The sequence below is a fragment of the Monodelphis domestica genome, chromosome 7 (assembly GCF_027887165.1).
Source record: "Monodelphis domestica isolate mMonDom1 chromosome 7, mMonDom1.pri, whole genome shotgun sequence".
Taxonomy (NCBI): Eukaryota; Metazoa; Chordata; class Mammalia; order Didelphimorphia; family Didelphidae; genus Monodelphis; species Monodelphis domestica.
Window position 1 is genome coordinate 16,970,506 of NC_077233.1, and position 15,688 is coordinate 16,986,193.

Below are 15,688 nucleotides of genomic sequence, written 5' to 3' on the forward strand. Positions count from 1 at the left end.
TGAGTGTCATTTTCCCATCCATTTTGATCCTTTCACTTGAGAAAACCAAATCTTCCCAATCTCTCAGTCTTGCAGATTCTCCTTGATGCATCTTGCCAGGCAGTAGCATCACTCCTCTAGTGCAGATCCATTTTCTCAAGAGGTTTAGCGTCATAAACTCAAAGGACCATGGATATAAGTTGGGAATGGCTTTCAGAAGTCATAATCCAAACCTATCGTTTGCTGAGGGGTAATCTGAGGCCTACAAAGGTCAAATGGCCTTTACAAGGTTGCACAGGTATTAAGAGATATGCCTAGCATGTGATCCTGAGTCCTCTCCTCCCAAATTCCCCACTTTTTCCTCTGCACCCTAAACACACAGGCATCTTATACTTGGGTATTAAAAAGATTCTCAAATTTTTATATTATAAAATCCTGCCTGAACTAAGTCACAGACTCAAAGGCCAAGGAACCCCATCTTTTTGTGTTACTAACCAATATCTGGAAAGTACCTATGAATCGATCGACCAGACAGACGGCGCCCTGGGCCAAGAGTCAAGAAGACTCGCCATCCTAAGTTCAAACCTGCCCTCCAACATTTACTATCTATATGACTCTGAGAAAGTCACCTAGCATTATTTGCCTCAGTTTCATCATCTGTAAAAGAAACTGGGACTGGAAATGGCAGCCACTCCAGGATCTTTGCCAAGAAAACTCCAAATGGGGTCACAAAGCATCAGACACAACTGAAAACCGAACAACGAGAATCTATCGAACAGTACATCAGAAAGCATTAAGGACTTACTACGTGCTACCCACTGTGCTGGCATCAATAAAAATACAAACAATAGCACAAGCCCTACTCAGACTAAGCTCATACTCTGGTAGGGAAGACATGGGTGTGTATGTACACACACACGTGTATAGACATAGATGTATGTATGTATACACACACATACATGACAAACAGAAAGAAGACAAGCCCAAGGTAGTAAAAGACTAAGTCACTGCAGAGCCAGAGCACCAGCAGTGCTCTGGGCAGTGACAAGGAAAGACTTCTTGGAGAAGGCGCCACTTGGGGAGAGTCAGTGCTTAGACATGGTGCTGAGAGCTAGTTCTCCTACCCATCTGACCACTCTGCAGCCCACTTTGTTCATCCTTCAGGTCACAACTGACCATCGGTGTTTGCCAAGGTTCTGTCCCTCAGCCCTCTTCTCCTTCCATACTCTGATGCTTCTGGCTATCATTGTCCCCACAAAGTGCCCATTATCATCTCTATGCATGTGGTTCCCAGATGGCTGTGTTTATCACTAACTTCACTCCTGAGATTCAGTCTCCCAATCCCAAAAGCACTTTGGACATTTCCAACTGAGTGCCCCATAGACTCTTCAAATTCACCAGGTCTAAAACAGAACTCATCCTCTTTTCTCTCACCCCTTCTTTCTGAATCTGCCCATTACTATCCATTATCCTCCCCTCTACACAGGTGACCAACTTTGGCATTACCCTCCACTCCTCTCTACGTTTCTACATTCACATCTCTATGTCCCCTTCTCTCCACTCATACTGTCACCACCCTGGTCCAGGCTCTCAACACCTCTTGCTTAGACCACAGCATTAGCATCCTGATGGGTCCCTCCCTATCCCTGCCCATCCTCACAGCTATAAATGATTTTCCTAAAAAACAAGGCATGATTTTCACTATCTCCCGTAGTCAATAAATTCCAGGGGCTCCCTATTACCTCTAGGATCAAATATAAAATAGCTGATAAGCAATGAAAGCCTTTAACAAATCCAGTCCCTTCCAATCTTTCTAGTTTGCTAACACTATGCTTCCCTCTACTCTGAACCTCTTGCTGTTCCTCACACAGATTGCTCTACTTCCAGACTCCATGCTCTTTCAATAGCTATACCCTGATCCTGGAATGCTTTTCTCCTCTCCCTCCTTCAGCTTCCTCCTGCCTTCCCAGGACTCCCTCTTGCTTAACCCCTGCTGCCACTGCCTTTCCTCTGAGATGCCCTTCCATTCCCTATCTTGTATGTACAGGTTTTTGTCCATTATCTCCCCCAAGGTCCATGACCATATTCTCATGTTTCTTTTTATCTTCTGGGCTTAGCACAGTTTCTGAGACAAAGTCAGGGCTTAGCCAATACTTGGCTGACAGGAGATGGGATGTCGTGTGGGAGGAGCAGAGTAAAGGCCAGTTTATGAGCAAGAAACATGGGCTGAGGGATAAGCTGTGAAGAGCTTTACAAGTGCAATGGGGGAGGCTGAGGCTGACAGATCACTGGAATTCAGGAGTTAAAGAGTGTAGTGAGGCTAAAGCTTATCATGTCTCCACACTTTTTTCATCTACGTGATTAGGTTTTAGGAGGGGAGGGCCACCAAACTGCCCAAGAAAGGATCCAGACTGGAATAAAGGAGCAGGTGCATTCTTCCATGCACATCAGGGTTTTCCACCAAGATGAAATAAGGAGTTCCAGGCTCAAAAAGAAAAAGTAAAATTGCTTTTAGTATATTTTATCCTCAAGGCAATGGAGAGGACGAGGATTTTACAGAGTAGGGGAAGTAACATGGTCAAATCTGCTCTTGAGGAAATGCTGCAACATTTCAGATGGAACTGAATGGGGCGAGACTAGAGACCAGAAAGCGGCTCTTGCAATGACCTGGGCCAGAGATGAAATGAGGGTCTGAACTGAGCTATTGAGGGGTATAAAAAATAGATGGAGTTGGACATAATCGAAGGTATGGACTTGTCTGGAGCCAAGATGGCAGAATAGAAGCAAGGAAGCTCAAAAACACCATGAGAATCTTTTCCAACCGATCTTAAAATAATGCCACATAACAAATACTGGAGTGAAAGAACCAACAAGGAGACAGAGTGAAACAACTTTCAAAATGACAAAGATTTGCACTTAAAAATTTGGCAAGTGCTTAGCTAATGCAGAATAAGGCTGAGAAAAACTCCAAGATTACAAACCTAGAAGACTAAAGAAAGGTGATTTTTTTCAAGGGAAATAGGGAAGTTTCATATACCCTGTGGATGTTCAAATGACCATTAGATTCAAAAAGAAGTCATTCTATAAAACTCATCCAGGAATTCAACTGAGAAGAGTTTCATTGAAAAACCTTATCTTCAATGATGTGTAGGATTTCATCAGGATGGGCACTCCATCCTCTACTGATCCAGATTTCAGTTCTATTACCAAAACATGGAATATAGAAGAGACTGGTTATAGACAGCAATCACAGCAACAAAAAGGAGAACCCATTCCAATGAAACCACAGATCTTTCCAGCAAATATGTAAAACAAATTGAAAATGAAGAGCATTCCTAAATGCTTGAGAATTTAAGGAACTTACTAACAAATATTTGTTGCACAACAGGCACATGATGGAAACGATACGGGATGGCGGGGGAAGGTGGGGGTAATGGTAAGACATGTGTTTACCAAGAGGGATTCATGGCCCTCTCTGTGAGCCTGTGCAGCCAGACACAAAGGAAGTTGGTCTGTTGAACAACCAACTTCCTCTCCTGAGGCTACAACAGGGAAAATCCCCTTCCTCCTCTTAGCTGTCACTGCTAATCCTCTTCCCTTGTCTTTTTCTCCATCGCTGAGTATAATGACACAACTCTACACAGTCCCAGGTATATACATCACTGCATGGATTTGTGAATTTTCCCCGAATCAGAAAGATACTGGCCAATAAGTAAATCCATCTTTAGGAACAAATTTTTCCAAAATGAGAATCTATTTTATACATTTTGTCAAATTCATATGAAATTGTGTATTTCTGAAGCTGTTGTTACTCTATACTTCGCTATGCTTTCTGAGATTTTTTACAAACTATATTAATTCTTATATCAGGGCCTATGGATCAGAATTACACTGCATTTCTGTGTCTAGATTCTGAGCTAGAAACCTCATTTAATCTATTACTTTTTCCCACGTGTTTTGTCCTTAGGAATCTCCAGGAATGTCTCAAAATCTGGAGACCTGATGAAGGAGACTATGATTCTCTTCCGGCCTATATGACAATCATTGCAACATTGCCTTTCAATTCCTGGGATGTTCAAGAGAGGAGTTGAATGATGAGTTTCTAAAATTCTGTTTACAGATCTCCCTATAGGTCCATCTGGGTCTTAAATCATTGAGACGACCAATAACCTATCACTTTATTAGTTAAAATGCTAGCCTAATCAATAAACAGATATTCTTACCCAAAACAGTCTCTCAAAATAATTGTAATCATAACAGTCACACATCTATCGCCAGAAGGAAGTAGGTCCTAGGGCCAAAGGCTGAGCAAGGGAAGGTCTGTCCCTCTTAAAAAAAGACCTCTCGCTTGGATATAGAGAAACAGGTGTCAAATTATTTGCTTCTGTGGAGGAGTTTTAAACAAAGTAGAACAATTATGTTAGCACAATCTACTCAGAATCAGTCATTGACACAAAACATTTGAGGGTATTTTTGAGAGGAACAGGCAGGACAGAAAGAGCCTGGGTTCTGGAGTTGGCAGACCTGGGGCCAAGTCTAACTCTGCCCCTTGCTACCAGCATGACCTTGGGTCAAGTCTCTTAATTTCTCTGCCCTTCTCTTTTTCATCTGCAAAATGAGGCAGAAGGATTCTCTCTCTGGTCCTTTCCAATTCTAAATCAATGATCCTATGTTGAGCATCACTCTGCTACTACTGCCACAGATGACTAAAGCAATGGAAATAGCAATGTAGCAGCAGTTTCAACTTTTTCCTGAAAGCCAATTGAAAAACAAGATTTGCTCCATTAAACTTAACTTTGCTAATAACATTTCAGGAGTATATCTATTCTGTAAGCAAAACTATACAACCTTAATTTACAAACTTAATAAATCAAAATGATTGTGACAAATTATCAGTGGAATTCATTTCAACAAATATTTATTAAGTGCTTATTCTAAGTATAGATGTTAGAAAATCCTATATTTTAGATAAAAAATAATCCTTGAGAGAGAAGCAGAGCCAGGATGGTAAGGCACAGAAGCACTCAGCCAGGCTCTCTCAAATTCCTCTCCAAATAATTCTAACAACTTTCTTGTAATAATATATAGAGCAAACTTGGAGAAGCTGACATTACTGGAAGAGTTTATTTTATCTAGTCACTCTGATATAGAAAAATGGATTATAGAGGGGAAAAAGTCAGTAATTTCAGAAATGATATATTCATAATCTTGCATTAAAATATAAAATAAACTCTGAAAAGTATAAAATAAAATAATACCTCAAGTACAATTCTGGAGCAAAAGGTCAAAGTGAAACAATTTTCCATCCAAAAACAACTTGGGAGTTAGGTAGGAAAGATCTGTCTCACCAGGCTGGTGGTAGGCACTAGGAGTTCGACACAAGCAGCAAGGAAATTACCGTGGGGGGGGGGGGGGGGGCGGGGCAGCTGCATTAGAGGTAGCAGTAGCTTCCAGAGTTCTCAGACCATGGACAGGAGAGAGGGGGTGTCAGACAACTGGTCAGAAGAAGTTTACAAAAGACCCTTTGCTGGAGCTGGGGTCAGAATCCTGTTGCCTTACCCATATGCAATTCCAGATTACAGTCCCAGAGCCAAAAAGAGCAATAGCACTTGTGGATTCAGGGGACCAAAAGCCCAGGTGATGGCTCCAGGGTGGAGAGGAGTCATTGTGATTGCTCATGGAAGGAACCCTGGTCTCAATTCCAATACAGAGTAGAACAGTAGTAATTGCGGTTGCAGGAAAACAGGGGGCATGGTCACAGTCCCAGGGCCAGGAGAAGTTCTATCAATGATAACTGCAAGGCAGCAATGCCCCTTCCTGGATACAGAACAGAACCCAGACTAGGAAAATAGTGACCACACCTCTCCTAAGATCATACCACCTTGGAAGAACTAAAAACTTGCACATTCTACTAGAACTATCTCTGAAAACAGTAACAAGAAAGGATTAAAGCTTGAGCAAGTGTTCTCTCAACCCTAGGAACAGAGTCCAACTTTAACAAAAAGATAAAAGTCAAGAAATGGGCTGAAAACATGAGTGAACAACCAAAAAAGTACAAGACCATAACAAGTTACGTATTAGGGAAGATCAAGATATAAACCCAGAAGACAATAAGGTCAAAGCAGCTATAAGCAAAACCTGAAAGAAAAATATGAACTGGAGTCAAGCCTAACAAGAGTTCCTGAAATATCTCAAAAAAGATTTTAAAAATGAAATAAGAAGTAGAGAAAATACAAGAGAATCAAGAGAAGTATAAGAAGAAAAAAATGAAAGAAAAATCATAAGGGAATAAATAAGGTTAAAATGTTTATAGTCCTATATGGAAAGATGATAATTTTAAGAATTTTATCATTATTATATCAGTTGGAAGGAAGATACATAGACAGAAGCCACAGATGTGAGATGACTATTGTAAAAATTAAAATTAATCTACAATAATAAAAATATTATATTTTAAGAGGTATATTAATGATCATTAGAAGTAAAGGAATAAAAAGGTAACAAAATAAAAACCACGTGCCCATGGCTAATCAGCCTGTTTAAAATCCCCACTTACCACCACCATGGTCTTGGTAGGCAGCCAAAGAACCAGACCAGGAATGCCCACTGAATTTATCCCTTGTCTACAGGAAATACATAAGGATAGGAAGTCAGTGGGCTCCAGGGAAATGTAGTTTTTAGGGTAACAGATTTCAGAGGAAGAAGCGAGAAGAAAACAGGGAAAATTATTGCACCTAAAAATGAGGCATGAAAAAAAATGAGATTTTACAATCTCATGTAGGCAGTGCTGGACAACTTTTGAATCTTACTCTTATCAGAATTGGCTCAAAGGAGGCAGCTGGGTATCTCATTGGGTTGAGAGCCAGACCTAGAGACAGGAGGTCCTGGGTTCAGATTTGACACACTTCCCAGCTGTGTGACCCTGAGCAAGTCACTTAATCCCTATTGCCTAGCCCTTACCACTCTTCTGCCTTGGAACCAATACACAATATTGATTCTAAGACAGAAGGTAAGGGTTTAAAAAAAAAAGAATTAGCTCAAAGATAGAATAACATACACACTCAGGTAGGTATAGAAATCTATTGCAGGGAAGTATAGGAAAAGGGGATGAAAGCGGAGGCTGATGGAAGGAAAGATGAATTCGTGGAGGTAGTGGTCAGAGGAAAAAGAGAATTTAGAGAAGTGACAGGGTAAAAAGAGAGACAGAGAAGAATAAGGGAATAAGAATAAAAGAGGGAAAAGAATAAGATAGAGGGAAATACATAGTTAATAATCATGACTATGAATGTGAATGGGATGAATTCATCTTTAAAACAGAAGCAAGTAGCAGAATGAATTAAAAACCAGAACCCAACAATGTGCTGTTTATAAGAAATACACTTGAAATAGAAAGGCATATAGAGTAAAGCTAAGAGGAAACATCTATTATGCTTCATCTGAGGTAAAAAAAAAAAAGGCATGTAACAATACAAAGCAAAAGCAAAAATAGATCTAATTAAAACAGACAAGCAGGGAAACTACATTTTACTAAAAAGGTACCATAGACAATGAAATAATATCAATACTAAACATGTATGTACCAAACAGCACACCATCCAAATTCTTAAAGGAAAAGTTAAATGAGTTAAAGAAGGAAATAAACAGTAAAACTATACTAATGAGGCATCTCAGCTTTCCCCTCTCAGAATGAGATAAATATAACCATAAAAAAAAAACAGAAGTTAAGGAGATTAATGAAATTTTAGAAAAGTTCAATTTCTTAAAACTCTGGAGAAAATTTAAATGGAAATAAAAAATAGACCTTTTCTCAGCTGCATATGACATCTTAACAAAAAATGACCATGTAACATGACATAAAAACCTCAGAATTAAATGAATAAAGGAGAAATATTACATGTATCCTTTTCAGGACTATGATTAAATAAAAATTACATTCAGTAAGTGGTGGAGGAAAGAGAGATTAAAAATTAATTGAAAACTAAATAATCTAACCCTAAAGAATGAGTGTATAGAGAATAAATCATAGAAAAATCAATAATTTCATTAAAGAAAATGATGAGACAAAATTTCAAAGTTTAGTCAAAGTAATACTGAGGGAAAACTTTTTATCTCTAAATGCTCACATCAACAAAATGAATTGGGCATGCAATGGATAAAAAAAACTAGAAAAAGAACAAATGAACAATCCTCAGTTAAATACCAAATAGGGAATATTGAAAACCAAAGGAGAGATAAATAAGATTGAAAGAAAACTATTGAACTAATGAAGCAAAACAAGAGCTGATTGCACGAAAAATGGATAAAATGAATAAACCATTGGTTAATTTGATTTTTAAAAAAGAAAAAAGAAAACCAAATTACCAGCATCAAAAATGAAAAGGGTAAATTTGTCACTTATGAGGAGGAAATTAAAGCATCTACTAAGAGCTATTTTGCCCATTTTATATGCCAATAAATCTGACAATATAAATTAAATGGATGAATATTTACAAAAATGCAAGTTGCCAGATCAACAGAAGAGGAAACAGAATACTTAAATGTTCTATCTTAGAAAAAGAAATTGAACAAGTCAGAAATGAGAATGAGCTTTCATAGAAAAAATCCCCAGAAAAAGATGGATTTATAAGTGAAATCTACCAATAAAGATTTGAAGGACAATGACCTCCAGTACATAAACTATCTGGGAAAAATGGTAGAAAAGGGATCTTATCAAATTCATTTTATAATATAAATATGTTCCTGATACCTAAGCCAGAAGGAGCAATAACAGAAAGAAAACCAGTTTCCCTAATGATCTAAACAACTGGAAAAACATTAATTGCTCATAAGTGGGCCAACCTATTATAATAAAAATAACAATTCTACCTAAATTAATGTACTTATTCAGTGCCATGCCATCAAATAACCAAAAAAAAATCATTTTATGGAGTTGGAAAAAATACTAACAAAATTCATTTAGAAGAACAGAAGGTCAAGAATATCAAGGGAATTAATGAAAAAAATGTGAGGGAACATAGTTTAGCAGTACTGGATCTCAAACTGTATTACAAAACAGCAATCATCAGAATAATTTGATACTGGCCAAAAAATAGAGGGTACATCAGTGGAATAGATTATAAACATAAATACATAGGAGTAAAAAACAGGGAACTCAATTGCAAATTAAATGAATACAAGTAACTCACCTCTGGGTAAAGATTAAAACGTTTCAATGTATTAATCACAAGAGGATATTCTGTTAGCTTGTCATTCATAATCATCCACATTCCATTATAAAATGAAGGAGCTTCTACGATGGTTTTGAAATAGGAATAATAAAGACCCTAAAAGGAGAACATAGTCTAGTTTTGTTAAAACTGAATTACTACTGTCTGTTCTTAATTTAACAAAATGTATTTTTTAAAAAGCAAAGCAATTAGACATTTAATGGTTATTAACTTTTCTTATTCATGAGGTTTCTCCTCATTAATATCTTCTTAGATTTCAAAGAATTTTTTAAACTATTACTTTTGCAAAAGCAATGGGAACAAGAACAGTTTTCCAAGTGCTTTAATACTAATATTTTGCAAAGAACTTTAAATCAATTACTCTGTAGCAAAACAGGTTACTAGGAGAGTTCATATTAGATGAATATGAGAAATGATGAAATGTATTCAGAAAGTCTCCATGTCACACCCAACAAACCACCAGTGCACTGCTTAAGCTTTTACCAATAGTTATTTCAAAAAGAAAACAAAAGTGCTACCTTAAAATTCAAAAATTCCTAGGAGGGGGCTATGGGGAAGGAAATCTAGCATGACAGAAAGAACATTACTTTGAAGCCAGAATTTGAATCTTGAATTTATTAGCCCTATGACCAAAAGAAAATTCTTTACTTTTCTGAGGCCTTCAGTTTCCTCATCTGTAAAAGGGGCATTATTTGCAATATCTATCAGAGTTTTATGAGAAAATTGCATTAGTAGCCTTATTAATAAATTATTCTTTAAATATTAGTAATTCAATCTAACTTGATATATATGTGATTTTATTGATGTGGCTGGGTATTTCTTCAATCAATGCAGATAACTCTTGTACAATATTTTATTCTATGAAATTCCTCATTCATGTCATTCCATCATCTAGTATCACTAATTCTTACATATTTTTAACATGTATAGGACAGACTTCTTGCTTGAAGGAAATCTTCAAGACTGAATTTTGTTCTACCAAGTCAGAATTTTTAAAATCAAACCCAGTAGTATCTTGGATTCTCTAACCTTCTCTGTCAGTTGGTTGACTGTAAAGATATGGTCTGGTGTGGAAAATTTTCTGTGAAATCTTGATTATGCTTTCTTTTGTTCCACCAAGCATAGCTTTGATATTTGTAGAGGGACTTCTCAAAGATTGTATAGCTATAAGAAAGGAGCCATATGGACCAGTAGCATCTGTCTTCTCTTTTGCCCCTCTTAAGTAGAAGAACCATCTACAGATTCTTTTCTAACTTATAGAATCTTCCAATCTTTCAGAAAAAACTGAGATCTGAGACTATGTAAAGCCTCTATGTCCCACCCAACAAATGTGTATCTACACACAAAATTTTCCCCAAGGAAATATGAGTTGCCTGTTCAAGTCAGATCTGGCCCCTGCTCCCCTTTGTGCCTTCTCTAGGGCCATTCCCATTTTTCTTCATTGCATGCAGGCAGAGCAGTGTCCAAAGTCAGCAACTGGCTCTATTGCTGGCATTAAGGATAGACTGCTCTAAAACTTTTGGCCAATGTGCTGTCTTCTGTGCATTGCTGACTTCAACAGGTTATCACTGGCAATGCTTCTCACTGTCACTCTGACTTCTAACATGGTTTTGGCTTTGATCATTACTGTGACCGATCAGCCATCTGACAGAAAAGACATTCTAAAGCCAAAGCATAGATTGTGGCCGATCTTTTTCCTTTTTTCTTGTTGACTAAGATAGAGTTAATTTCCTATTTCACGATGCCCCAAATTCCTGCCTCTCTTCCAAAAAAAAGGGTTCACAATGTATAGGTGTGAAGACATTCTTAATAGCCATGGAGCTTTTATTGATTGATCTTACTCCGCATTTCCTACATCATACCCATCTTTGTCCTAAGGTCACCAAGTAGCAAAGTATATATTTGCTTAATTTAGAGGATATCAAATAGAGTTCTCCACAGATGTTCTCAGTGTCTTTATCCTTGGTATTAGATATTTCTACCAGAGTTTCACAATTATCTTCAACGTTGGCTCCTTTTCAGGAAAGATGGCCAAGCATCCACAAACAATGATGTTTTGTTATTGTCTTTGTGTTCATTATGAAATCATCTCTGCAAACTCTCTTATTCCTCTGTTTGAGGAGGGCTTGGGAGCTCTCCCTTCATTTAGCAATGACAACATTTTTATGTTCTAATGGTATATGCTATATATTCTAACTCTTCTAGAGTCCTTAATACTGAGTTGAAAACATTGGTATGCCATAGGTCCTCCAGTAGTGTGCCAACTTTTGGCTTATTAGCAAAGATTGAAGGTTAAGTGTGCCAATAGTTAATGTTTGTAGTGGGGTATACTTAGGAAAATAGGCAGAACCAGAAGGGTACCAAGAGATCATCTAGTCCCCCCTCCCTTCATTTCACAGATAAAGACACTGAAATGCAGGGAATTGAAGAAATGGTCACCAGGCGACATTAATCCTCCAAAGCCAAGGCTGTGAGAATGAGAAACAGGGACTTTGGAGAGTTTGCTGAGAACAAACTTTGGTTTTGCTTTTCTGACTCTAAATTCACTGGGCTTTCCACCGTTCACACTGACCATCCATCCTCAGACCCTTTTTTGACTATGACAAAAGCTAAAGAAACCACATGGCTCCTTAGTATTTGTGTCAACTTCATAGGTCATCATGACACCAAAAATGATTACCTGGAAGCCAGCTCCTTTGCTTCTTTCAAATCAGAACAAACTATTACATAAATTCATAAGTGAATTAACTTATCAGCTCACTTTTCTTCTAAAGGGAATGGTAGGGGTCCGACAGGAATGTGCATGAAGGTAACTGGACTTCTGCAGGGAGGGGGAAGAAAGAGGTTTAAGTGGGGTCCAATCAGGGACACCTAATATAAGGCACGTGAAAAGGGAGGCCAGACAGACTAAGTGGGATCCAACCAGGGACAACATGAAGGTACTAGATTCCCAGAAGAGTGGAAGAAAAGGGCACCAAAAATAGAAAAGTAAAACCAGCAAAGACAGAGTTTGTCTGTTTCAAAATTTTGCCTCAGTAGTTTCTCAGTAATTAGTATTACTAATCTCCTGCTCTGAATTAGGGAAAAAAATTAAAAAACAAAAATCAAGTAATGTGATAATCAGAAATATTGTTTGGTAACATTAAGAATGAGATTTTGCTTCCTGACTCTGATTCCCTCACTACATGACAGTAAAATCAAGTAAGGTTTAATTCAGGGGCAGTGGACAGTGACAAGCCTATAGTCAGGAGGCTCTGGGTTCAAATCTTACCTCATACACTTCCTAGCTGTGTGACCTTGGGCAAATCATTTAATCCCAACTGCCTAGCCTTTGCTCTTCCTCTATCTTAGAATTGATACTAAAGAAGATAAGGGCTAATAAAAAAGATTTAAGTCATACTTTACAGATTCAAGTCGGGTATTAAAAACAGCTTCAAAAATTATTAGAATAAACACAATACACAGAACCCAACCATTTCAGTTCGAAAAGCCATCTCCCTTTCCAGTGTTGAGAGGTGAGAAAAATGACGATCATTTTCAAAGAGACTTGTTATGTGACTCCTGAAAAAAATGGAAAATAACACAAAAGTGTTAAAACATCTCCATCAGGTTCTATTAAAAGTTCGACTGTATATAAGCACAATATAGTATTGTTAAATTGCATTCCTAAATATCACAAACTTCAAAACCATTATGGACTATTTAGCTAACCTGAAACTATCCAATGAAGCTTTTAAGAGATGTAGACTTGTAAATCCTTGATGTACATATATAATTGATATTGTAAAACTGCAAATTAGTCAATCAAACAGAGCAAATAGATTTGGGAAAATATATTTATAAGTGACAATAAAAATAAATAAAACTTACCAGTGCAAAATCCCAGCAAAAGCAGCTGTAAGAGAAAATCAATTGTAATTAAATTTTTGGATTCAAATGACTTTTCATTCTAAAAATAAACATTTCAAACACATGGAGAGCACAAGGGAGATGCTGCTGCTGCTCTCGCTCTAAGACAGGGCATAAAAGCTCCGCCCCTTCAGAGGCTTGGGGTGAGGGTCAAATGAGACTGTATCTGGAAAGTGCTTGGCATAGTGCCCGGCACCAACAAGAGGCTGAACCAATCCTTGTTCCCTTTAATAAGGTCCAGGAAGAAAAACAATTCTTGGAAGTCCTTAGCTCTAAAGGGACCTGTGTCCACACGTCCAATCTGCACAGATGAAGACTGCTGCAAAATGGGGCTTTGAAAAAATGTGTGAAACTAGAGGAGGAATAATAGATGAAAATCCTAAAGTCAATCTTGGATGACCAACAAATAGTCTCACAAGCATGGGGGAGGGGTGGGAAACTCTCTTCCTCTCTTTGGAAAATCATCCATTTTCATTTATTCATTTTCCTGGTGGGCTGGAAAACAAAGCTGTATTTGATATACTATAAGAAAAACCTGAAACTATTTGGATTAAATATCTTATTGGTTTAATTCTTAACCACTTCAAAAACAAAAATTGAAAGCTATGTGGGCTATTTACAAACTCCTAGGAGTGCATCTAGTTAGAGGTGCAGACAGTATAATTCTATGAAGGCTATTAACTTTTGTTTGAACTCCTTGAAATACAAAAATGCATTCGTTCTATGTCATTTTTAAAGTGGTGCTCCAGATAAGAAAGCTATCAACTGATCATATAATTAAAGCTTTTTGGCAAAAAAAAAATGTCTATAAAAGAATCTGCTCACTTTCCTCATTCTAAGAAAGAACCATCCTCAATTCTCCTAAAAATGAGCACTCTTATAGTGATCCCCAATCTTAGTTTTAAAACAAACAGAAAGAGGACATATAGGGAAAGGGCAGACCCTGGGTCTTTTGAAATACATATAGAATTCACTATGTAATATAAGGAAATTATTCATTTTTGCGATGTTGGGAAGTTTATATTCACTTTTAAAAAGATAATTTTTAAAAGATAAATTTAACAAATTTAATGTTGACTATGAATGGAGATGGGTCTCTCATAAAAGGAAAAATAACTCACATGAATAAAATGCTTTAAGACATACAAAGTGATTTCCTCACAACAACCTGTGAGGCAAATGGTCCAAATCTCTACTTTATAGATGAAAAAATTCAGGCAATTCAAGGATATTTATTAGCTATGTGACCACAAATCATTATCCATGGTAAAGAGGTTCAGAGGGTATCTGGATATAGCATTATCCATGGATTATGGTCACATAGGTAATAAATGTCCAACCCAAATTCAAAATCAAGTCTACCGACTTTGAGTCCACAGTGCCATTTCATAGGCAGGGCTAAAAGGGTCCTTAGGAGTTATCTAGTTTATCCCCATCACGTAACAGAAGGAAAAATGAATCCAACATAGTTCATTAGCAGCAGAGCAAGGACTATAGCTCGGGTTCTCCAACTCTAAACCTTGAGAGAAAATGGTTTTAAAGAAAATGAGTAGAATATGCAAATGAAAGAAGAGTGCGCTTGGCAAAATTCTAGAATCCCTTATTAAAGATGTGCCATCTGAGAATTCGGAGAAGGAAGCAATGATCACTAAAAGCCAATGTGACTGTCTTAAGAACAGTGTATGCCAACTAGGCAAATAAATGGTGGATGTGGTATGCTGAAATTTCTGTAGAGTACTTAAAGTCTCACATGGAATCCTTGTGAACAAGATAATACACAAACTCCAACTGTGATATCAAACTCAAATAGAAACTGAGGCCATTAAACTATCCATAAGGACCAGTGGGAGTTGCACATGGACGTTAATGTTATCTGGATTTCATCCTATTTTTATTTACCTTGTTAAGTACTCCCCCCTCACATTTTAATCTAGTTCCTGTCCACTCAAGTACTGATGCCACAAAGGGCTCAAGACACAGATGACATCTTTGAACAAGATGACAGTAAATTTGGTTAAATTTATGATTGTTGAGTCTTTTCAGTCTGTCTGACTATTCATGTTCCACTTGGGATTTTCTTGGCAAAAACACTAACAGGGTTTACTATTTCCTTCTCCAACTACAGAAGAGGAAACTGAGGCAAGCAGGGTTAAGTGACTTACCCAGAATCAAGCAGCTAAGAAGTGTCTCAGGCCAGATCTGAACTTAGTAGGATGAGTCTTCTTGACTCCAGGTCTGGCACTCTATCTACCTTGCCATCTAGCTAGCCCTTTGGTTAAGTGACTAGATCCAAAAACGCTGAGAACCTTGGACAAAAGTCGTTAGAAGCAAAGCTTCAAAGTCCTAGAGCAAAGCAAGGATCTAACCTTGGCCTTGCCCTGATCAACATTTACTGACATGTGCCCTGGCCCCAGTCCTTCTAAGGCAGTGAGAGGCAGTTCCCTAGCAGAACTGAATGCCCAAGGACCTACGTAGAGCCATAGAGATGGCACTTGTTCTGCCCTGGGTTACCACGTGCTAATTGCTCTTAAAATCCAAGAACATGACCCTTAGCTTTCTTCATCACCAAGTTC

At 37.7% G+C, this 15,688-nt stretch overlaps 1 protein-coding gene across 4 annotated transcripts in view; it reads right to left on the reverse strand.

Annotated features, from left to right (window-relative positions):
- Positions 1–15,688, reverse strand: part of LOC100011919 (probable C-mannosyltransferase DPY19L1) — a 99,499-nt gene that overhangs the window by 65,157 nt on the left and 18,654 nt on the right. For all 4 annotated transcript variants that reach the window (XM_007499952.3, XM_056804271.1, XM_056804272.1 and 1 more), the window contains 3 exons: positions 13,077–13,101; positions 12,680–12,767; positions 9,165–9,302 (listed from right to left, as the gene is read on the reverse strand). In XM_007499952.3, coding sequence (XP_007500014.2) covers positions 9,165–9,302; positions 12,680–12,767; positions 13,077–13,101 — 251 coding nt within the window. The remainder of the gene's footprint in view (positions 1–9,164; positions 9,303–12,679; positions 12,768–13,076; positions 13,102–15,688) is intronic.